This window comes from Monodon monoceros, unplaced genomic scaffold (genome assembly GCF_005190385.1).
Source record: "Monodon monoceros isolate NGI ecotype Baffin Bay Population unplaced genomic scaffold, NGI_Narwhal_1 Super_Scaffold_12, whole genome shotgun sequence".
Classification (NCBI taxonomy): Eukaryota; Metazoa; Chordata; class Mammalia; order Artiodactyla; family Monodontidae; genus Monodon; species Monodon monoceros.
Window position 1 is genome coordinate 61,484,989 of NW_021703768.1, and position 25,779 is coordinate 61,510,767.

The 25,779-nt window shown below is 35.7% G+C and overlaps 1 protein-coding gene across 2 annotated transcripts in view; it reads right to left on the minus strand.

Moving 5' to 3' along the window:
• Window positions 1–24,059, minus strand: part of WDR41 (WD repeat domain 41) — a 65,029-nt gene extending 40,970 nt beyond the window's left edge. The window contains exons 1-6 of one of the 2 annotated variants that reach the window (XR_003792612.1): window positions 23,639–24,059; window positions 21,128–21,243; window positions 10,306–10,354; window positions 8,916–9,047; window positions 5,914–5,976; window positions 463–574 (exon numbers count right to left, since the gene is read on the minus strand). Coding sequence is in view for 1 of the 2 variants with exons in the window: in XM_029216168.1 (XP_029072001.1) it covers window positions 463–574; window positions 5,914–5,976; window positions 8,916–9,047; window positions 10,306–10,354; window positions 21,128–21,243; window positions 23,639–23,689 (523 nt within the window). In the remaining variant the exon portion in view is untranslated. The remainder of the gene's footprint in view (window positions 1–462; window positions 575–5,913; window positions 5,977–8,915; window positions 9,048–10,305; window positions 10,355–21,127; window positions 21,244–23,638) is intronic. The other variant, XM_029216168.1, reaches the window with a different exon arrangement.
• Between the last annotated feature and the right edge of the window lie 1,720 nt (window positions 24,060–25,779).

Consider the following 25,779-nt stretch of genomic DNA (forward strand, 5'->3'; position numbering starts at 1 on the left):
TGTTAGTAAGTTTGCACGTGAGTGAAGTTTCTTTAGTAAAACCAACTGTAAAATGAGGTCATCCTTAGGAATCTATTCAAAGTCTGATAACCCTACAAATAAAGAAAGAAAATGCTATTGTAAAGTCATAAAGATCTGCTTCCAGGTGTCAACATGCTCATCAAACTCAGTTTAAGACATGGCCCAGAAGCATATATGAAAAGGTTTTTCTTGATCACTTTTGAGAAATTCTGTTAGAAAGGAAGGGGAAGCCAAAGGAAGGGGGATCTTTTCCTTCCAACTTGAGATGGAAATATATTTTACACAACCCTTAACCTGAATTGGAGAAATACGGCTACATCTTATATTCAGAATTAAAAAGAAAATCTATATTTCCTTTGTATTCATGGAAAGTCTCTCTGAAGATTCACTGTGTCTTTTTAGAGTCTATCATGGTTCACAATTACCTTGATTTGTTTTTACCTGTATCAGAAAGGTGACTAGTCTTACACAGGAGATCTAATTTTCGGTTCCACACACAGAGGTCATTCCCACCAGAAAGCCAAACATCTAGTCTCTGAAGAAGAGCTAAACACTGCAAAATTCATGTGAAATAGTTATCAGTTTAGAAATTCAAGCATTCATCAGTGGTTTTAAAATATGTCCACAAGTTGATACCCTTTCCCTTCAAGAGGTGGAGCTTGATTCTCTTCCCCTTGAATGTGGGCTCTGCTAAGTCACTAGCTTCCAATGAACAGAATGAGGCAGAAGGAATGGTGTGTGACTTAAAGGACTAAGTCATAAAAGACATGGTGGCTACCTCCTTGCTCTCTCAGATCACTCACTCTACAGTTCTGAAAACACGCAAGCAGCCGCATGGAGAAGGATCCATCTTTTTTTTTTTTTTTTAATTGTGGCTGGCATCTTTTTTTTACCCTCAAGGAAGTGAGGCAAGGAAGTGAGGCCTCTGGACACCAACCAACACTAACTCACCTAGCATCTGACCCCCTAACACCTCCAACCCCAGTCACCTGAAGGTGACAGCAACCTCAGGAGAGACACTGAGACAGAACCATCCAGCTAAACTGCTCTCTATTCCTGACCACCAACACTGAGATATTGTTTTAAACAACTAAGTTTTGAGGTAATTTGTTACTCAGTAATAGACAACTAATACACAAGCTTAATGTAACTGCTTTTTAAATAAAACTGAAAATATGACCTTAGTTTTTATGTATCTTTCCAATTCAAACCTCCTAATTCTTGACTCAGGAAATTATTTCAAGGTTGGTAGAAGTCCTTTACCTTTAATAGTACTTTAAAGTCCACACCTTTCATAGTTCTCTCCCCACCCATTAACTCTGAGTGAACACAAGGGCAAGAGAGAATATGTATTAAGAAAAAAAAAAAAAAAAAAAGGAAAAGGTTCTGGTAATCTTCCCTGGGCTGAGGATGGGGTTGCTTTTTAAACTGCTGGAATAAAAAGGGTTGAAAATAATCAGTGCAGTTTGTACTTCAAGACGTCCTACTGTGTCTAATCTCTGATTTTTTAATATCAGTACTATATTCCTTTTCATTGCCAAATAATATTCCACTGTATGGTTATACACATTTTATCCATTCATCAGTTCATTGACATTTAAGTTGTTTCCACCATTAGGCTAGTATGAGTAATGCTGTTATGAACATTCATGTACATGTTTTTGTGTGGACATTTTTATTTCTCTTGGGAATACCTAGGAGTGAGATTGCTGGGTCAAATGACTCTATTTAACATTTTGATGAACTATCAAACTATTTACCAAGGTGGCTGTACCATTGTACAGTCCCTCCAACAATGTAAGAGGGTTCTAATTTCTCCACATCTTTACCAATATTTGTTATTATCTGTCTTTTAGATATTAGCCACCTAGTGCATGTGGAATAGTGTCACATTATGTTTTGAACTGCATTTCTCTAATGACTAATATGTTGAGCTTCTTTTCATGTGCTTATTGGCCATTTGCTCACCTTCTTCAGAGAAATGTCTTTCAAATTCTTTGTTTTTAATTGGATTGTCTTTTTTATTGTTAATTTGTAAGAGCTCTTTTTATATAATCAAGATACAAGTTCCTTATCAGATATATGATTTGCAAGTATTTTCTCCCATCCTATTGGTTGTCTTTTCACTTTCTTCATGGTATCCTTTGAGGTATAAAAGCTTTTCATTTTGATGAAGTCCAATTTATCATTTTTTTCTTTTGTTGCTATACTTTTGCTATCACATCTAGGACACAAAGGCGACACTTTGTATCACCCGAGGACACAAAGATTTACTCATATTCCTTCTAAGAGTTTTATAGTTTCAGCTCTTATATCTTGGTCTTTGACCCATTTTGAACTAATTTTTGGTTACAGCATGAGGTAGGGATCCAATTTCATTATTTTGTATGTAGATATCTAGATCCAGTATTAGTTGCTGAAGAGACTATTCTTTCTCTTATTGGAGGGTCTTGACACCCTTGTCAAAAATCTATTGACCACATATGTGAGGTTTTATTTCTGGACTCTCAGTTCTATTCCACTGATCTGTATGTCTACCTTTATGCCAGTACCACACTGTCTTGATTACTATAGCTTTGTAGTAAATTTTGAAATTTGTAAGTTTCAATCTTGAAACTTTGTTCTTTCTTTTCACAACTGTTTTAGCTATTCTGGGGTCCCCTTTACTTCTACATGAATTTTAGGATCAGCTTGTCAATTTCTGAGGGGAAAAAAGCCTGCTGAGATTCTGTCCAGTGTTGATCATTTGGGTAACGTTGCAATCTTAACAATATTAAATCTGATCCATGAATTTCTTTCCATTTATTCATATTTTCATTAGTTTCTTTCAACAATGTTTTGTAGTTTTTGGTATACAAGTCTCATAGCTCTTCTTTAAATTTATTTCTATTTTATTTTTTGGATGCTATTGCAAATAAATTTTCTTTATTTCTGGAATGCTCATTGCTAGTTTAAAGAAATACAGTTAATTTTTTGTATATTGAGATTGTATTCTGAAATCTTGCTATATCCATTTATTAGTTCTAATAGTTTTGTTATGGATTTAGGATTATCTATATAGAAGAGCATGTCACTTGTGAATAGAAACAGTTTTATTTCTTCATTTCTAATATGGATGCTTTTTTAAAATTAAATTTATTTATATCTATTTTTGGCTGCGTTGGGTCTTCGGGGCTGCGCGCAGGCTTTCTCTAGTTGTGGCAAGTGGGGGCTACTCTGTTGCGGTGCACGGGCTTCTCCTTGCAGTGGCTTCTCTTGTTGTGGAGCACAGGATCTAAGCACGTGGGCTTCAGTAACTGTGGCACTTGGGCTCAGTAGTTGTGGCTCGCAGGCTCTAGAGCACAGGCTCAGTAGTTGTGGCCCACGGGCTTAGTTGCTCTGCGGCATGTGGGATCTTCCCAGACTAGGGATCGAACCCATGTCCCCTGCATTGGCAGGCAGATTCTTAACCACTGCACCACCAGGGAAGTCCCTATGGATGATTTTTATTTCATTTTTATTGTCTAACTGCCCTGGGTCAGAACCTTCAGTGCAATGTTGAAGAGAAATGCCAAATGCAGACATCCTTGTCTTGTTCTTGAACTCAGGAGGAAAGTATTCAGTCAGTCTTTCACCATTAATATGATGTTAGGTGCTGTGTTTCCCTAGATACCCTTTATCAGGTTGAGGAGGCTCTCATCTACTGCTAGTCTGTTGAGTATTTTATCATGAGAGGATGTTGGAGTCTGTCAAATGCTTTCTCTGCATCTATTGAGATGATCATGTTTTCCACCCTTTATTCTTACCGTGTATGGTATATTACATTGATTGATTTTTCAGATGTTAAACTAAACTCATATTCCTAGGATAAATCTCACTTGATGATGGTACATAATCCTTATTATATATTGTTGGATTTGGTTTGCTAGTGTTTTGTTGAGGATACTATACTGCTTTTGTTACTTAACATCTTATCATTAGCATTTTCCAAATGCTACGTGTTCTTCTGAAACCATTTTTAGCATATATGTCTACCATAATTTAACTATTTTCCTATAAGACATTTAGGATACTGTCAATCATCCATTTATAAAATATATTTGTAATATATATTTCTGTTCATAAATCGCTGCCCAAGTTTTTATCATTTCTTTAAAGAGTTTTCTAGGAGTAGAATCACTGGGTCAATTCATATAATAATTTTTTAAGATTCATTCATAAAGCCAACTGCCTTCCAGGAAGATCATTTTGATTATACTCTCAATGACAATAAAAATGCCAATTTCAGCACCTCCTTGCTAATATCATCTCTTATAAAGAAACTTTACTAGTTCAAAAAATAAATAATAGTATTTCATATATTTATTAAGGATCTGAAATTCTCTGATAAACTATCAGTTCAAGAACAATTGAACCACTGAACTAAAATGAGTGAAATGCTGTATTTAACGATTTTTTTAAAATGTGAAACAGGATCACAGTGGGAATAAATACAACTATCTAGCTGATTAACAGTACAGTAAAACCCCTTTAAGAAGTACTTTCAAGGGAAAGGAGGCTGCTTATTAAAAAAAAAAAGAGGAAGTCCTTTCACCATACCGAAATAAGATACTTTTTTTTTTTTTTTTTTTTGCAGTATGCGGGCCTCTCACTGCTGTGGCCTCTCCCATTGCGGAGCACAGGCTTCCCGAACCGGGGCACGAACCCACGACCCCTGCATCGGCAGGCGGACTCTCAACCACTGTGCCACCATGGAAGCCCCGAAATAAGATACTTTTTATTGACCAGTTCATGAAACAGCTCACCAAAGGAATTTCCCCCAAATACACTAAATTTTTTCTCCTTCCCTGTTCCTTCAATGCATATATTTTCATTTGAATCCTAATTACCTCAGTCAAATAAGCAAGACTATTTTTTGAGGGATTTAATAGGAGCATCTTTTCACATAAAGCGTAGAGATTTTGATCAGGTCAATATTTTATTGACTTCTTCAAAGACGGTCCAGTGTAAAATTGGATACCAGTATATAGTAAATGGCACTTTCTTCCCCAGAAACTTTTCTAAATTGATAATCAGAATAGCATACTAGCATAAGATGGCTACCAGAGATGCTGCCTTTTAGGATAAAGAATGAAATACTTTGACTATTGGCACACTGATTTTTTTTTTTTACATTGGAAGTGTTAGCTCCGATACAGAGATCAATAATCTTCAAAGCAAATGAGGAAACACTATTTCAGTTTACTAGTATCTTTCCCCAAACTTGTTGACATTATTGAAAAACAGTGTACTTTCTGAGAACATTTAAGGTAATTTCTTCTACAGAAATCAATGTAGCCAAGTCTTATCCAAGTTTGTTTCTCCAACATGTAGCAGAGTTCCTATCAAGTGATAAGCTCCGATTAATATTTGTTTATAAAATGAATGAACCTAACAGTAGCAGCCAATTAGCCACAAAAGATTTTGTTCTGGAACTAAGTAATTGCTATATCTTACCCTTATCATTTTATAGAAGACAGATGGTGAGGGACAAATAACTCCATGTTTTAGTTCAAAGCTAAAACAAACAAACAAAAAAGAGACTAGCTATTGCTGTAGTCACTTTGAAAGTAATATCTCTTCCTAGAATTACCTACTAAAAACATACTAGGTACTACTACCTTTTTCCTTATCTTACTATAGAGATTCACCTCTTGCTCTAATTTAAAATTCAAAATTCTAGCATTTAATATATATACTCCCCAAAATCTAGTCTTAGAAGAATCAAATGACTGTGTAGGTGTGGAAGAAATAATTTTTGAAACTTACAAAAGTAATTTCAGCTAAATCATTAAACAATTTTTTCTGAAACAAAAAGATTATTACCGTAAAGTATCTGATTAAGATTTTACCTTAAAAAAAAAAAAATTTTACCTTTACAGTAGACTGGAAGCATGACACTTTCTGAACTTGTCTGCCAGTATCACAGTCCCATACCTAAATTTATGTTAAGAAATAATTTCTCAGCAGAATTTTTAAACCTTAATTATAATTTTTCTAATAAATAAATCACAAATATTACACATTTACATAGAAAATATATAAAGCACGAAATATTTCATGTTTATACTACCACAAAAATCAATGCATCAACTTAGCATAGCAGACTTATAATGTAAAATAAGTCTGAGGTAAATTTTGCTATCACACCATTTGAAAATACCAACAGAATGAATGGTCTGAATACTGAATGTTTACAGGCATTAAATATTGCAACTATATAAAATTTAAGTTTTATTCTCCAAAACAGTCCACCGTAATCTAATAAACATTGAACATAAAATATTTATACTAAAAACTATCACATCCATTAATTAACATTTACTGAAAGCTCCTTCAATGTGCCTGGCATCATTTACTACTGTTATCTTGATTGAAAGAAGACAGTAACAGTGTATTCCTATTAACTATATACATATTTAAAATAATTACAGGACCTCTCATAAAATGTCCAAGGTTAGTTTGACCTAAGGAGCATAATGATTTTCAAATTTTTCATACCATTTCCTATGGTAAGATATACATTTTATATCATATCTGAGAACACATTTACATACAAATAAATATGTACATATATATGGACTCTTAAGACCATCACTTGACAAAGAAATAAAGTCTACCGTCAGCATTTAATTAATGAAGTTAGTTAACAGCAAAGACCCAAGCAGGGTAAATTTAGAATTCATATGAATAAAAGAAACTGCCAACAAAACAACCTGAAATTATTTTTAACAAAAAACGTCATTCAGCGAAGGAAATAACTCTATACTATCATTTACAGTTAAAGTTTATACTGATATTGTCCCAGCTACTCACGTCTGTACTGTAATAGTAATTTTAATAATTGGCTCTAAATAGTATCATAGTACCTTAGGAACAGTCTAATAAAAAGTATTTGATATTCTATTTTTGCAGAGATTATACTGATGCTGAAAACAAACCCAAAAAAGAGACCTTTAGTCCATAAAATAACACTTGCCTCAACAGAGCAACAGTAGTAAAGCTACTCTGACCTAAACATATGAGCGCATATTATGCCCCTGTTTATGCAATATTGTAATCACCATAAAGTATCATTTATCTCCACTTAAACCTTTTCTTCAAATTCTTTCACCTATTGGCAATCTGTCTAGAAATCACTTCAGCTGATGAGCTCATTTAAAGTGTGTCATAAACTATGTCTTGGTTCTACAGAAGCCTAAGAAACACCTATACCTTTGGACTTACTCCAAAACTTACTTCAGTAATGCTTGAAGCTATTTAAATAGAATTCTTAGATAAGCATAGACTTTTTAAAGCTGATCTATGATACCTTAAAAAAAAAGTAATGAAAGATTAGCTATCCATAGCATTTAGCTATGGCTTTCACAGACCCAATTCCACAAACAAATATAAAAGGGCTAAATTTATTTAAGAAAAATTTATTTATTTAAGAAAAATATTTTATGAAAGCAGTATTACATAGTGATTCAGAGCTCTGACTCTGCAGGTCTGTTGCCTTCTGCCCTATACTGGCTGCATGACCTTGGGCAAGTTACTTAACCTCTCTGTGCCTTTCTTATTTATAAATGAAAATAATAGAAATACTTATTATAAGGATTAAATGAGTTAATAAATGTAAAATAGAACAATGCCTGGCACATACAAGCAATTTATAACACTTTACTATGGCTACTACATCTTAAATTTTCAACTGAAAGTATGGGGAGGAAAGATCATTTACATTTTTTAATTGTTTGAAAATACTAAATATGGGGCTTCCTGGTGGTGCAGTGGTTAAGAATCCGCCTGCCAATGCAGGAGACACGGATTTAATCACTGGTCCAGGAAGATCCCACATGCCGTGGAGCAACTAAGCCCGTGTGCCGCAACTACTGAGCCTGCGCTCTAGAGCCCACAAGCCACAACTGCTGAAGCCCACGCACCTAGAGCCCATGCTCCGCAGCAAGAGAAGCCACAGCAATGAGAAGTCCACGCACCGCAACAAAGAGTAGCCCCCGCTCGCCGCAACTAGAGAAAGCCCGCGCGCAGCAACAAAGACCCAATGCAACCAAAAATAAATTAAATAATTTTTTTAAAAAAAGGCAAAGGAAACATAAATATTAAAAACAAAGGATCTGCCTGCCAATGCAGGGGACATGGGTTTGATCCCTGGTCTGGGAAAATCTCACATGCCGCAGAGCAGCTAAGCCTGTGTGCCACAACTACTGAGCCTGTTTTGCTGCAACTACTGAAGCCCATGCACCTACAGCCCGTCCTCCACAGCAAGAGAAGCCACCGCAATGAGAAGCCCATGCACCACAACAAAGAGTAGCCCTGCTCACCACAACTAGAGAAAGCCTGCATGCGGCAACGAAGACCCAACTCAGCCAAAAATAAAAATAAAATAAAATACTACATATATTAAACGCTGAGCAGATGGTAATTCGCTTTTCTGCCAGACTCATATCCTCAAAAAGTTCTTATGGGTTGGGGCCATTAAGTTTCTTTTGCTGTACAATGAACAGAAGAAAAAATGTGAATTATTCTCCAGTTCAACTCATCTTTGTTTCTCTAAATTGAAAAGCAATCTGAGATGATAAATATTTTTAAGCCCACATTCTCCCATTTCCTGTTTTATGTAATTTGATATAATAGTAACTCTGAGAAAAACAGCTTTAGTTATGAAGTTTCCAACAACAATAAGCCTTAACTTGCAATTTCCAGTCTAATACTTTTCAGACGCCTAATACTTTTAAGTGTCTTATGAAGGCTAGAACAAAATCATTTTTGCTAAAACAGAATGTACAGACAGACCCCAGGAGGAGAAAGACTAATAACATATGTACTGGTCCCTTGGATCACCGTAGCTATGTCACTTGGTTCTACAAGGATATAATAACTGTTCTGTCAGCAGAGGCTGTCAAGATCAGTTGATTTTTTTCTTCACAAGCTTCCAAAGAAGGAAATGTAATAATAGCTGTTATCTTTTGAGTGTGTCCATTGAGTTCCAAAAGTTTTTCTCCTGTCTGAAATATCAATAAAATGTTAATAGTACTTCATATTTCATAACTTAAATAATCTTAAATGACAACATTAAGAAAAATCACCAGGTAGAAAATATATACATTCCATCTGAAATTACTTAGATTTTATAATTTAACTTTAAACAATCAAATAGTATCTAAACATTAGGTGCTAAGAGAGTAGCTATAACTAATTTTAATTATTTTCTAATAGAAAATACTAATTTTTAGCAGATTGTTATAGGAAGTTTAAAGGAGTATTCTTTCCATATGGTTTTAAGATTATAACTGTAAATTAAGCATAAAAATATCAGTAACTTAATCAGCAGGAAAAAAATAAGGAGTCTTCATTATGCAAGCATCTGTTATCTAAGTCTCCACAGTTATAACGCTGTGGAAGAAAATAAAAGTCAGCATAACAGTAACAACAATTGGATATATATATCCAGTAATGTATCAACCACTCGTAAAGTCAGTATGGGCTCTACTTCTCTCTAACATCAACAGCTATTCCCATCCATCCAATGTCTTCATCTATCAGTTTCTCACTGATTTCCCAAGTAGTAAACATACAAAAATGCAATGTAAATATAAGATAAATTGCAAATCTCTCCAAGGTTGCGGGATTTCATGATGCAGGTTGCGGGATTTCATGATGCACGTGATGAACATAATGTTAAAAAAACTGCTTTAATCACAGGCAAAGCCACCGAAAAATGAGGATCTTGACTGAGTCAGACCAGATAACAACCCAAACAAGGGCAAGAAGATAAATGCTTCAAAAGAGAATAATGTGAGAATCCAAGGATAAGAAGAGAAGTCCTAGAGAAATTTGGTAAAGCCTTAAATATTTTTGAAAAAATAAACCTTTTATTATATTACTATTATAGTCAAACATGATAAGAATGCTATATTATACTATCAAACGATTCTGACAGAAAAATTGTCTTCCACAAAAGTCAACATCTGATTCATTTTCAGAATCAGTGCATAGTTGCTGATAACTTAAATTTTGTTTAAGATTAAAACTTTTATTTTCATAACCTAGCATTTGTTTATCAGGAAAGAATATTAAATAAAAAAACTCTATTATGGAACACTGGTCCTCATTTTAAATGCATTCATCCTAAGCAGCCCTTTCGAGCATTAACTAGTCTCAACCTACTGATATGCAGGTGTATCTCCAGATAATGTTTATGAATGCATGCTCAACTATACAGTCATGTCTTTATTACACAATCCACATAGCAACAATACACACCTGGGCATTCCACACAACTACAATTCCATCATCACCAGCAGATGCAAATCTGGTTAGAGAAAAAAGGTCAAGAAAAGAAAAATCACTGATGACATTTAAGTGCTAAGATTACAAAGATACCATCAGACCTTATTAATGGTATTTTGACTTACTAATATCAATACAGATTAAGTTCTTTAAGCTAATTTAACAAATATTTACAGAATACCTTCTAAGTTTTGTGCCAGGTACTGAGAATCCAAAGATAAGTAAGACCATTCAGAAAGTTAAAATGAATAAACTGCTAGACTAAGAATAAGGGAGATCAATGATCTTTAAAGTCCTTCCTTGCTTTAAAATCATGATTAAACCCTGACTTAAGTGACATGAAACCAAGCTGAGGAAAAGCTACAGTGACAGGAAATGATATTCTAGGAGTGGAACAAAGGAATCATGTCCTTAGATTCCTTACTTTCTAGGTAAAGATATTTAGATATTTTAACTCTACTATTTAAAGCCAGTTTCTCTCCTTTGCTCCCCTCAGCTCTGTGGTCTTTCCACATAAGTACTGTGTTCTTTGGTTTGGAAGGTTTGGTTTTTGTTTTGTTTTGTTTTTGTCAGTGAAAATTCTTGAAATGAAAAGAGGTAAAGGTAAGTTTGCTTCATGGCAAGAAAAAAGAGCTGTGATGAACTAAATTATAGCTTCTCTCTCCTCTTTACCACCCATTCACTACATGTCAAGGAACAATCATCTATATTTTGTAGAGTAGAAGATAACCATGACACAAACACTATCAAGAAAAATCACTTGTACAGGATTATTCATCCATAGTGCCTGCATTATAATAAAATAAAACACTACTCTCAAGCAGTGTCCCAACACAGTGGTTTACAGCAATCACATTGTAAGCATGTCAAGTAATTTGTTATTAATAATGTAGTACACAAGTTTGTAAATGATTTTTTTTCATTGGAGTATATAGTTGCTTTACAATGTTTATTAGTTTCTGCAGTACAGCAAAGTGAATCAGTTAAACATATATCCACTCTTCTTTACATTCCCTTCCCATTTAGGTCACTGCAGAGCTGTAAATCATTCTTTAAGGAATCAAAATCAATTCAGTTGTTCCCATAATATCACTTTCATTCACTTGAATTCAAGGTTTGCTTTTCTGAATAGGAGAGAAAGAAGTGGTATTGTAGAGAGCCAGCTATGAACTGCATGCAGTTATGGTTAACAACCACTAATAAATGGTACTCTGTTAGCAGCTATGGCATTTAGAAAACGTGTTACTTCCTTGCAAGACTGTTAGTGTGTTTTCACAAAAATCTGGGCATGCCTTGAACAGCTTCATTAAAGTAATCATTGTTAAGCCTTACGTGTGTCATTAGGAGAAAAGCAGAGAAGTGATACATTAGGATACAAGAATTACTTTGTTCCTTAGAGTATGTGTTCTACTGAATTTTACCCTATAGATATCCATATAATCTCACTACTTCAGTCATGTAACACTTTCCTTAACACTCCAAACTGAGCTTCAAGTTCAAATTTCTCATGCTCAGTTTCAAAGCCTCACACATAGCTATTGTCTTCACTGGCTCTGACAATTCCCATACCCAGCACTCGTTTCAAAATCATTTGCTTACATTTTCTACTGCATGAGCTAAGAGATTATCCAGGAGATGGGAAACTGGCCTAATACAGTCTGACAAAGTCCGTTAGTAATTTTTTAATAAAGAGCTACGTATCTTTTTAACAGAAAGGACCTTTAAAAGTCTTAGTTAACTAGACAGAAATCATATAAAGAATTATTTTAAAATCCATACCTAACATTTATTTTATTTTCAAAATGAAATATAAAAGATATAGAGACTAAAAAGAAAACAATCATTTTATATTTTAAAATGTAATTTCTTATGCTTAATTACATAGATTTTCTGAATCAAAACATTAAACAATGCCTTGAGTATCAAAAATAGCCACTGGATGTAAATCTTTAATAGCTTATGTTTCTAGGCCTATTGATTTCTTTTTATTTGTATCATGATGGTGGGCAGGGCAGAACTCAAGGTCTTAAGATTTCTTTGGTATAAAACATCAATTTCTATTGATTCTTGAAACTCTTATAATTGCTTTTCTCCCTTTTAGAAGAGTGCAGGTTTAAAATACATACTTTTTTCTAACCCTGATTGTTAACTTCTCATTATTGTTTTATCATGTCTGAATTTCATGACTTCACAATAAGAGATGACTGAACGGTTGAGAGTTTAGAAATGAGATACAGAGCATTTCACCTCAAACTTTAATTCATCAGTGGTGAACAGAAGTTAAATCTAAACAACGCTCGATAGTAATGCATGAAATCACAGCCCTTTTTGTTTTTAATTGTTCAGAGGTCAATTACCCAGTGTGTATATTATTCAAGCTTTTCAATTCTCATATATTCTATTGTTTGGGTTTTGTGTTTTTTTTTGCCATTCCAGTATTTCTTATTACCTGCTCTAAAGAGGAAACATGAAGCTTTAAAATGTAAACCAGTATGACTTTGCTACATATTAGTACCAATCATAAACTAACTAATAAAAGGGTGGGAGATAATTTGCAAATTATCCATTCTCCTAGGATGAATAACTGAAAACTAGCAGCACTATATCAGTTTATCTTAATCAGTTTATCCTCATCAGTCAAGCACACACTCCAACCATCTCCAAATTTTCAGAAATGAAAATTCAACTCAAGAATCCCTAACAGTAAGATATACTGTAATTGATTAAAAGAAGTTATGAACCATAAAAAAGAAGGAATTAAGATATCAATAAGGTTTAATCTAGTCAATGGAAGGAAGAATAGTGGCTATACTGTCATATAATAATATACAAAAAAAACTTTTAAACACTCTAAATTAATAGAATCCAAAGATTCAAATCTAAAGATAAGATTTTAAGAGAAATCCTTCTTTACTGATTAACACAAAATGTAGTGAGATTTCATGTCATGTGTCAGGGAACTGCCAAGGTCAATTACATGTTGTTCTTGCTTCAAGATCTTAAAACTTAGTGATTGTTTAGAAATGTACTATATTTCATCAAATATAAGACATACTATTATTTTATGTACTATTAAGGAAAAAATGATGTCAATTATTAATGAAAGACACCATCAATTATATGATGTATCCAAATTTTAAAGATGTTACAATAGGAAAATATAAGCTTTTTATAATCAATGAAATTTAGTAATTGTCGTATTTATTGATCTTTCTAATATGGCACTTTCTAGTCCAACAAATTTCTGATTATGTCTAGCAGGTTTAAAGGACTAAAGAAATGCTTTTTCAGTAAATAAATGAATAAGCAAACACTTAAGTGTTAAAAGGGCTCTGTAGGGCTTCCCTGGTGGCGCAGTGGCTGAGAGTCCACCTGCCGATGCACGGGACTCGGGTTTGTGCCCCGGTCCGGGAAGATCCCACATGCGGCGGAGCGGCTAGGCCCGTGAGCCATGGCCGCTGAGCCTGCGCGTCCAGAGCCTGTGCTCCGCAACGGGAGAGGCCACAGCAGTGAGAGGCCCGCGTACCGCAAAAAAAAAAAAAAAAAAAAAAAAAAAAAAGGGCTCTGTAAAATAGATTAATAGTATTAATGTAACCTCACTTTCCCCTTTAATCATGACTAATACACCAACATACTGTCAAAACAAAACTAGAAATTCAAAATATGTAAAGCCTAGAATCTCACCACATACAAAAATAAAGTCCTTTTATTTTTTCATTTTCCTGTCTCATTCTTTTTTTTTATAAATTTATTTTATTTTATTTTTGGCTGTGTTGGGTCTCTGTTGCTGTGCACAGGCTTTCTCTAGTTGCGGTGAGCGGGGGCCACTCTTCATTATGGTGCGTGGGCTTCTCATCGTGGTGGCTTCTCTTGTTGCGGAGCACGGGCTCTGGGCATGTGGGCTTCAGCAGTTGCGGCACACAGGCTCAGTAGTTGTGGCGCACGGGCTTACTTGCTCCACGGCATGTGGGATCTTCCCAGACCAGGGCTCGAACCCGTGTCCCCTGCATCGGCAGGTGGATTCTTAATCACTGCGCCACCAGGGAAGCCCCTCCTATCCCACTCTTATGCATAACCTTCAAGTTTTCTCAACTTGAAACCAACTCTTTAAAAATACTCATTGAGACTGTACATTTAATTTAGTGACATTTAATTAAATGACTAAGCAAAAACTATACGCATGAAAAAAGTTTAAAAACATGAAGTGTGATTTAATGAAGACCTATAGCAGAGCTTCTAGAATGTTCCATCCTCTCTTCCTCTCATTATGACAATTAATTGTGAGAGTCAATGATCCACTCATTCAAGAAATATTAAGCATTAACTATATATTAAGCATTAACTTTATATATCTATATGCTTGATCCTGAGGGTAAAGATCAATGAGATAGTTCTTGCCCTTGAAAAGCTCACAGTCTACATTACTATGCAATGCTACAGGGTCCAAATTATGAATCCATTGAGAATTCTCAGTTATACTCATTTCAATTTATAGAAATCATTTCCTTTAAACACCTTCCTTTGGACAGCTCAGAGAAAGCACTCTCATTCTTGCCAACTGTGGGCTTAAAGTACAGCAAAGGTTCACAAAGATTTGTATAAAATAGAATATTTCTACATGTAATTCCTATGTCCATTACCTACATGCTTATTTAATAGTCCTTATTCAAAAGAATTTATTTCAATTAAGTCAAAGGTGCTACAGATTCAAACATAACCTTAAAGGACATAAAAAAGATAATCCATAAGCCTGAACATAAACTTTCCTGTATTCAATATTTACATAACCATAAAGCACTGGAAAAATAATAGAGTATTATTATGGCAATACAGAAGTCCCTGTGGTTAACTAACTTCCCACCAAATCGACAAGTACTTTCTAATCATGATGCAACTAAAACAGTATACAGTTTTTACAATGTAGTAAAGTTGAAAAACTTCTACTAGAGAAAGTTCCTTGGCCTTTCTCTGTCCCACTGATGTAATGAATGAGTTTAAGAGAATGAATTGAGTATGCTCAGTTCAGACCCTTCTGGGTTTTCTCTGAGATTTGTCTGTTCATAAAGAGGCAACATTCTGGTCTGCTCTTATTTTTGAGGTAAACTTACATCCGAGTGGGAGGTTTGCAGATGTCCAGCAGTACCCGTGATTCAGTGAAGTCTACGTAACTCAGGGTGAAAATCAGGAAACCCACTGTGGTTGTATATCAAAGCTACAACCTTTAGTCCAGCTTTTTGCTAGTTATTACTTTATTAAGCTGATGGGTTCATGTCCATCTGTGTGATTCCTGCATCTAATAATACATCAAAGCTACATCCTTTAATCCAGCTTTTTGATAGTTATTACTTTATTAAGCTGATGGGTTCATGTCCATCTGTTTGATTCTTGCATCTAATAATACCTAAGAAAAAATTTTATTTTTTACTGAAACAAAAATACCTTTTAAATTGGTGTTTTTTCCTCTATATCAAATATATATCATTTTTAAACTTTTATGAAGAATTTAAGTATATATAAAAGTGAAAACAGTATAAAAAAAATCTCCAGGTAACATGTCTTCAATAATTATCGACTCATGACCAATACTGTTTCATCTGTACCACAGCCAATCCCCCCTTTGCAGATTATTCTGAAGCAAATCCCAGTCACTGTATTTCATTTCATCAATAAATATTTCAATATATATTTACATCACAACTTAAGTTAACATTTAATTTCTTAATGTCACCACAGTGTAATCAAATTTCCCTGTCTCACAATGTTTTTTAAGTGTATTAGAAGCAGGATCTAAATAAGGTTCATACACTGCAACTGATCTCTAAAGTCTCTCTTGTTCTATTGATTCTTTCTTCATGTATGTTTTTCCTTGCAATTAAACATTTGTCTTACAGAGTTCTCACAGTCTGGATTTTGCTAGCTACCTTCTTGTGTTGTCATTTGATATGCACCTCTGTCCCCTGTGTTTCTAGTAAATTGAGAGATCTAAAGACTTAATCATATTTGAATTTGACTTTTTGGTAAGACCACTTCATAAGCAGTTTATGTACCCCCACAGGAAATACAATTTCCAGCAATCTTTTTGTGTGTGTGTGATGTTAACAGCTATCAATAACCATTGCCTAAATTTGTTATTATATTAGAGGTTGCGAAATTATAATATTCCAATTCCATGATTCTTCCTAACTTAAATTCTTCTATAAAGAAAATGTCCTCTCATCCAACATTACTGATCTCAAGATAGAGTTTGTATAGAAAGGCAGTATAGATCTTGACTTGCAGATACCCCTACAAGAGAGGACTTGCTGCCCAGCTATGAGGAATATGGTTATCTGCCTCCAGCTGTTGACTTCAGGGTCCATTTCAGCTTTCAAGTTGAAGTCAAACTATCTCAGTTGGCCCCCAGCCCCTGGGATATAAGCAAGTTGGTGGAAGCCAGGGCACGTTCTTGGATGGCCCTCAGCCAATGTCTAAGCATTGCAGGCTAAACACTCCTAGTTATTTCCCTAATGCAGGACTCATCTAAAGAGCATTCTTTCCTCCAGAGCTCCACATTGGGCTTACAGAGACTTTGTCAAATCTGCATCACAGTTTGAGACAGCTCCCCTTGTCCAATCCTGCTTCTTCCCTTTTCCCTTCAATGGTATTTCTCTCTAATAAACCTTTTGCATGCTTAATTCCATTTTACTGTCTACTTCCCAGGGAAACCAGGTATTAGGAGGATCTAAATGATCTTGATTACTGATTTCTATTCTCTAAGTGTTAGTGAAAAAGATATTCTTAGCTTTAGAACATTGTCTTAAAGATGTAACATACTGTTTGCTGTTAGTGAATTATCAAACTGTACTGAGTTTGTCTAGATTCTTGTGAATGTACAGCTTCACCAGTCAACCTAAGGTACATTTTTTTCTTCAGTCTGGCATTTCATGGGTCATCTGATTCTTTTCCAGTCATGATCACCATCCTACATAACCTTGTCTGTTTCCTGGAGGAGCAAGGGATGGTCAAATGAGCAACAGAGAAAACTATTCTTAAAATGTGTTATGAACTCAGTTTAGTTTAATGTGTCAAGTGCTAAAGTATTACATGCAATTTTAGCACAGTCCACTTTTTGGATGACTCTTGCTGAGGCTTAGCCTTCTTTAGTGATCTCCCAATCAATATGACCCTCACTTTATGTTCAAAAAATACTAAAGAAGATAAGAAAAGGCTGCTGTCTGTTAGGTTATACAGGATTTATTTGGTATCTTCAAAAACCAACCTGAGAAAATTTTCCACTCACTGATTTTAGCTGAGCCACTGAGAAAACAAGAAAATCCTTCTGCAAAATTCTCAATAAAATGATATTATCTAAAGACCTGAAGCGTGAAACCTGGATTACAACAGCTGACCAAAAACCCAGAATGTGATGTCTATAAAAACTAAATAAAAACATAAAAAGTATAACAGTATTTATTTAAAAACTGGAAAGATATTTCTATAATTTGACAATGCATATATAATATACATATGTAACAGTAAAAAGATATCTGAATTATCTAAACTATTAAATCAAGAATGAAGACACTGAGCTCTACTATTTATAATAGTTACATCATTTGTATATTTTTAAATGTATTTCTTACCAATAATGACTCTTTCAGTTTTGTTTTGTTTTTCTAGTACACTACAGAATTAAATCTTTTAAAACAAAACAGATTGAAAGTTCTTCAGGTCTGCAACTGAGTAAAAAACTTCATACCTAATTGTATGTAACTTTTGACAAAGTCATGACTTGAGTACAAAGAATTAAATGTGGTTCATGTAGTAATATGTTCACTTGACAGCAAAAGCCAAAAAGTAGGCTTTTTAAAAAAATCTATTCTAGACATTTAGATTCACTGTGGTATACAGCAAACATGGCCACCAATCTCCCTATTTCCACCACCACTTGCAGTAGGATTTAGTTGCTTCTCCCATCAAGAGGTAGAGTTTATTTATCAACTTACTGAATTCACTCCAGCTCCTGACTTGCTTTAGCCCATGAGACAACATCAAACATGATGAAAATAGACTTGAAAAGAGTTTTACACTGGGGCTTGCCCTTTTGCTGGTATTTGAACTCCATCCCTATGGGAACTAGCCCTTGAGTAACCACATGGAGAGAGACCCCAGTCATCCCAGCTGAGACCACTGTAAACCTGCCAACCCCATCTACCTGGTGACCACAAAAGCATAAGTGAACCTAACCAAGATCCGCTGATCCCAGTAGAGACAAAAGAACCCACCCAGCTGAGCCTAACCCAAATGCCATCCCACAGAATAGTGAAATAAATAAATAGTGTTTGTTTTAAACTACTAAATTTGGGCTGATATTTGACAAGGACAACAGATTACTGATATACTCACCTACAGCTTTTTACTGTTTACGTAACATTTACCGTATCATTGAATAACTGCAGTACACACAAGCATTACTTTGGGAAAAGGTAATCAAATATCAGTACCTGTACAATGATCATTACTCTACAAGATGGCCTTTTCTGCAGATTCTTCTAACTATGTAGTAAGAATAATCAAGAAGACATTTTAAAGGACAGATAGCAATCAACATGGAATCTTTACAGTTAATCTATTAAAAAAAAATTTAAAGACCACATCCTGAAAGTATACTGTATATTTTGTATTTAGCTTTCTTAGACAAAACTATTTGAGGACTCCTTAAAGCCCAAATATTAGGGATTATGGTCTAAGAAATCATTTTGGTTTTTTTTTTTTAACTTACGTAGCATCTTACAATGGTAAAAGACGGTACAAGAAAACTTTAGTTGTCCAAATGTCCTATCTTTCCAAAAATGTTTAGTTTCAAAGATGACTGACTAAATAAATAAATGTCTCTTAGGACATAGCAACAGTAAGTATTACCAAAAAGGCTGAAGATTATTATACTATGGCTGACATGCTATAATTTGGTTGGCTCACATCACAACATGAAAATTGTGTTAATAGGCTAGTAATACCAAAAAAGGCAAATCCTTTCAAGCAAAAGTTGAGGAGCATATTTTCATAATAATTTGGCTGGACTTGTCCCTGATTTCTAAAAGAGAGCTGGGCCCCTCAGAGCTCACCTGAGTTTATGCTAATGAGATGACTCATGGTGGACCCCTAGACAATTTAAGGATGGGGACTGGCCATGTGGGGAATATGAACCATGCAATTAGAGGGTTGGGGCTTTGAGCCATGGGGTATCATCCTGACCTCCCAACCTGGGGGAGCAAGGAGGGGATGGAAGGGAGAGAAGGGCTGGAAATTGAGTTCAATCATGAGGCAAATAAGTGAAACAATCATTCCCATGTAATGAAACCCCAATAAAAACTCTTGACACCCAGAGCTTGAGTGAGCTTCCTCACTGGTGATATGCATTGATGTGCTGAAAGGGTGATGTGTCCTGAGGACACAGAAGCCTTACATTTGGGACCCTCCTAGACCTTGCCCTATGCATCTCTACATTTGGCTAATCCCGATCATATCCTTTATAATAAAACTGTAATCATAAGTATAGTGCTTTCCTGAATTCTGTTAGTCATTCTAGAGGATTATCAAACCTGAGGGGGTAGTAGGAATTTGTAGTTAATTGGTCAGAAGTGCAGGTGGCCTGGGAAACCTGGAGATTGCAGCTGTGACTGAGGTGAAGGGACTGTTGTACACGACTGTGCTCTTAACCTTTAAAACTCAACCTAACTCCAGGTAGTGCCAGAATTGCACTGCACAACTAAATACCAAAAACATAAAAAGAGCAAAGAGAAGACAAGGTTAAAAAACATCAGCAGTGATAGTGAGAATTAGAAATAATCACAGTAGTAGTCACCCATTGAGTCAAAAATGGAAGGAAAAGAAGACAGTATCAAAGGCAAAAGAGAAAATTAAGAGATGATAGGGGAATAACTGATAAGGACAAGAGAAGTGGAGTTAGAGAGTTAGGATGGCATGCAACATGTACACTTAATAGTTGAGGGAATCATTCATTCATTCAACAACTATTAATAACCTGCTACATGTAAGGCACTGTACCAGGTACTAAAGATACTGTGGTGAATAAAAAAAAAACATGGCCCTCACTCTCATCTAGAGAGGAAGATAAATATTATACAGTTACACAATTAATTGTGTAATTGTTATTAAGGCTACAAAGGATAACTGTATAGTTGAACAAAGTCTTAATAAAACAGATATACAGATCAATAATAAGCTAAATCTACAGTTCTAAGACCTACACACCTTCATCTCTATTTGCAAATATATTAAACACAACATTATACATGTTAGCAAGGAAGTACAGAATAATGTACATTTTAAAGGGTTTCACAAATAACAAAAAATTCAGATTAAATCCTTACCTTACCTTCCACTAAAAACAGTACATTCCTGGAAGGTACCTGATATTTAAACATTTCCCATATTGGTTCTCAAATTTAGCTTCACCTTAACATACAGTTAAAACTCCCATCAACATTTTAAAGTCATACACTTCCTTTAAACTAATGAGAATATTTTGTGAATATTCAAAAAGACAAAAAAAAAAAACTGAAACAAACAAAAATAACCATAGAATCACCAGAAGTGATATCCCGACTTTTGGGCAAAAAGACTTCAGACACATATTTCATCAAGAGGCAGAGGTCAATTTCTACTAAATGTTATTAATGATCAGTTTTGAAATTTTTAGAAAAGCTGGATTAATTTTGAAGTTGTTTTTAACATACAATTCCCTAAAAACTCTTTCCAAACAGTAGTCAATTGGAAAACTAGAGTTTCTTACCTGTAATCATCTAACTGTACCAGAAACCGTACAATATCATGATGAGCTTTCAGTACAAGCAGTTCAGTGTAGGGGTTCTGGGTCTGTTCTTCACCTATTGTCTGTAAAGGAGATTGCTTGTAATGGGGAGAAAAAAAAGAGAGAAAAAAGATAAAATGATTTATGATAAAAGACCACATTCGAATAAAACACATGGTATGCATCTAAGAACACAAGGTTTAAAAAACTGTAAGATATTATGTTCTAATACTATATATTATTTCCCCTAATATCAAGTAACTGCCAATTTAACATAAAACATTTCTCTTACCACAAATCCACATCATAAATTTTAAATTTTGAACTCAAAATAAATTTTTAAAGGGTGTATTTTGTTTCATGGAAATTACACCTCAATAAACCTGACCTAAAAAATCAATGGGCCAGGGGCTTCCCTGGTGGTGCAGTGGTTGAGAGTCCGCCTGCCGATGCAGGGGACACGGGTTCGTGCCCCGGTCTGGGAGGACCCCACATGCTGCGGAGCGGCTGGGCCTGTGAGCCATGGCTGCTGAGCCTGCGCGTCCAGAGCCTGTGTTCCGCGACAGGAGAGGCCACAACAGTGAGAGGCCCGCGTACCACCAAAAAAAAAAAAAAAAAAAAATCAACGGGCCAAACCAACACAATATTTTAGGATGGGTGTTTGCCAATTAAAACTTGGCAGAAACAAAACTGAAGGTCAAAGGGATAAAATACAGACTAAAACAGTGCCTACCCCATAACAGGCACTCAACACATGTTTACTGAATAAATAAAGGAAGAAATGAAATAATTCAGTCAATGAATTCAACTTCAGACAATAGCACTGATAAAGATAACTGGTAACATTTACAGAGTATTAAGCTCAGTCCTAAACCTACACACCTTCATCCCTATTTGCAAACATATGGGCGGCAGTCCATATGCCACACACTGTGTAAAGTACATATGGCTTATAACTCACCTAATAATTCTGTAAGATAGATCTTATCAACCCCATTTCTATAGTCAAACCCAGTACTATTTCATGATAAAAACCTGTGTTCTTAACCTCTGAACTGCAGCTTCTCAAACTTGACACTACTGACATTTTGGACTAGGTAATTCTTTTGTTGAGGGCTTTCCTGTGCATTGAAGGATGCTCAACATCATCCCTGGCTTCTACACACTAGATGCCAATAGAAATCCAACCTCTCCCCCCACCCCCAAATCGTGACAATCAAAAATATCTCTGGACATTGCCAAATGTCCTCTAAGGGGCAAAATCATCCCAGCAGACAAACACTGCTTAAACTAGAAGCCTGGATACAAAGTTCTTGCAAAATTAGGGGAAAATCTTTGGTTCTGATAATGTACAGATTCACAGCAGTTCTAAAACTGAAGTACTTTTACATGAAGAAATGTACAACTTAACACGCATGAATTTTTTTTTAATTCACCTTCAAAGCAGTAATTTTTTATTTATCCCATCTCCCTTCTAGCAGTGGTTCTGATGAGAAAAGGCAAGAAATCTGAAAACTGTATACCACTTCCCCCAAATGAAAGCTTGCCAAGCACGGCAGAATTAGTTAATCAAATTCTACAACTTATCAAATAATCGGGTTAATATATAATTGTCATATATATCACAAATGGACTAATCACTTTTCCACAATTATTTCATAATCTTTAGAATTCAAGCCTATCTGAAATAAGCCTAATTTTAAATAAGAAATACTTCTTAAAAATTAGACAATAAGCCTCAACTGCAAAAATATGAGGAAGTTAAAACAGAAATAACGTTGCTTACAACCACCCAAGTTTTTTTTTTAACAATCAAAACAACTATTTTCTATTAAAAATAAAAGGGAATTCAAAACAAATTCTATTCTTCAGTGGCATATGAAATAAATTCTAGACCTCGACACTTTTCAGGTTCCAAAATTATTTTATTCGCAACATTTCAAATGTAAATCTCATTAGTCTGGTCAGTTATTCAGGCCCATGAAGAAAGTGTGACTATGGAACCCAAAATAGCAGCTAGAACATAATTTTTTTTACTTTTAAGCAAATTATTTTTTAAAATAATTATATCTTTTTTGGTTTTATATAAATAAATTAATTTCATATTCCATGAGCAAGCATCAGTTGATGTTGGGAAGCGACACCATATCAAACAAACCAGAAGTGTAAATCTGCAATCACCGTTTCTGAGACTCTACCAAACCGGATACTTTTTCTGTTGAAATGAGACTGGTTTACGTGGGGAGACCAGTTAAGGGTCCTTGAGCCTGTTGCTGAACTACGTCAGTTTCAGTTTCCACACCTAGTGGAACATGGATTTACCTCTCAGGGAAAGAGCCCCCGAAATCCGACCCCGCCGATCCCGCCCTCGCAACCCGCAGGCCCCGCCTCCGCCGGGTCTTCCTCATCCCGTCAGGAGGCCGGCTCACACAAGCCGCAGCTACGGCAAGCAAAGCCTCTGCAGTGGCAGGCAGGGTCCACCCCGGGGTTTACCTCGGCCAGTCCCTGAGGTTCTCGGCCTCCCCCGATCAGCCATCGCAACATCCGGGCAGCGACGGCGTTTCGCGGGCCTAGGCCCCAGTCAGCCCGCACTCCGCGCCAGGCTCAGCCTTTCTCCTACCTCTCTGGTAGCAGCTCAATGGAGGCGCTAATACCTGCCTTCTCAGATTTGCCCAAAATACGAAGTACGAAGCAGAGCGCAACGAAGAGGGAAGACTTTTGTCCCCAAAGAGCTGCCGTACCCACCCGCAAGAGGTTTGGTTAAGGGGAGCCGCCAGGAGAGCAGCAGCAGCCGAAAGCTGGAGTGTCCGCGGTGGTTCAGAGGCCCGCGCGGCACCGAGTGAGCACGCGCGGGGCGTCGCCTGATTTGCGCACAGAGCCTGGGTAGTTCGAGCGGCCCCTTGTGGACACGCGGAACGCAGCAACTGGAGCCCGTCGTTGCGCAAGTGCTTGCCAAGAATAAATAGTCCCCTCCCTTTTTAGATGGCTTTTGCATCTTTCACTTGGCAAGCTTGGGGACCAGGAAGCCTTTCCATCTCCCGGCGGTTTCCTAAAGAGCTGCCTGGAGAAAGTGAACTTTAGTAGGCTTTTTCATCCGGGCTAATCCCAGTGGCACGTGTGTACACCAGAATAAATCTGGCCAGTATTTATTGTGTGCTGTAGTACAGGTACTGTGCTAAGACTTTACATAAATCCTAACAGTAACCCTATACTGCCTATACTCCCTATTTTATAAAGAAACTGACCTCTGAAAGACTGGGTAGTTTGTCTACAGATAACAGCTAGAAAGTGGCTACACACACTGGAACCAAATATCCTAGCTCCAAAATTAGTGCTCTTAACTGTATGCTATACTGTTTCACATAATCTCCCTAAAGAATAGAAGGCACTACACATCCTCTTTTTTTGTTGAAGTATAGTTTATTTACAATGTTTCAGGTGTACAGCAAAGTGATTCAGTTATACATATATATTCCTTCTCAGATTTTTTTCCTTTATACAAGATATTGAATATAGTTACCTGTGCTGTTCAGGTTTTTGTTGTTTATTCAATATTTTATATATAATGGTGTATATCTGTTAATCCAAAACTCCTAATTTATCCCTCCCTCCCCCTTTCCCCTTTGGTAACTGTTAGTTTTCTATGTCTGTGAGTCTATTTCTCTTTTGTAAATAAGTTTGTATCATTTTTTTAGATTCCACATATAAGTGATATATTTGTCTTTCTCTGACTTACTTAGTATGATAATCTCTAGGTCCATCCATGTTGCTGGAAATGGCATTATTTCATTCTTTTTTGTGGCTAAGTAGTATTTCATTGTGTATACATACCATATCTTCTTTATCCACTCATCTGTCCATGGACATTTAGATTGCTTCCATGTTGTGGCTGTTGTAAATAGTGCTGCTATGAACATTGGGGTGCATGTGTTCAAGTGAAGAGTTTTCTCTGGATATATGCCCAGGAGTGGGGTTGCTGGATCATATGGTAGCTCTATTTTTAGTTTTTTAAGGAACCTCCATACTGTATCCATAGTGGCCGCACCAATTTACATTCTCACCAACAGTGTAGGAGGGTTCCCTTTTCTCCCTATCCTCTCCAGCATTTATTATTTGTAGACTTGGATGATTGCCATTCTAACTGCTATGAGGGAATACCTCATTGTAGTTCTGATTTGCATTTCTCTAATCATTAGCAATGTTGAGCATCTTTTCATGTGCCTCTTGGCCATCAGTATGTCTTCTCTATAGAAATGTCTATTTAGGTTTTGATTGGGTTGTTTGAGTTTTGTGATAATGAGCTGTATGAGCTGTTTCTATATTTTGGAAATTAATCCCTTCTCGGTCACATCATTTGCAAACATTTCTCCCATTCCGTAGGTTGCATTTTCATTTTGTTTATAGTTTCCTTTGCTGTACAAAGGCTTTTAGTTTAATTAGGTCTGGTTTATTATTGCTTTTGTTTCCATTAATCTAGGAAACAGATCCCAAAAAATATTGCTATGATTTATGTCAAAGAGTGTTCTGCCTGTGTTTTCCTCTAAGAGTTTTATAGTATCCAGTCTTACATTTAAGTTTGTAATCCATTTTTAATTTATTTTTGTATATAGTGTTAGAGAATGTTCTAATTTCAT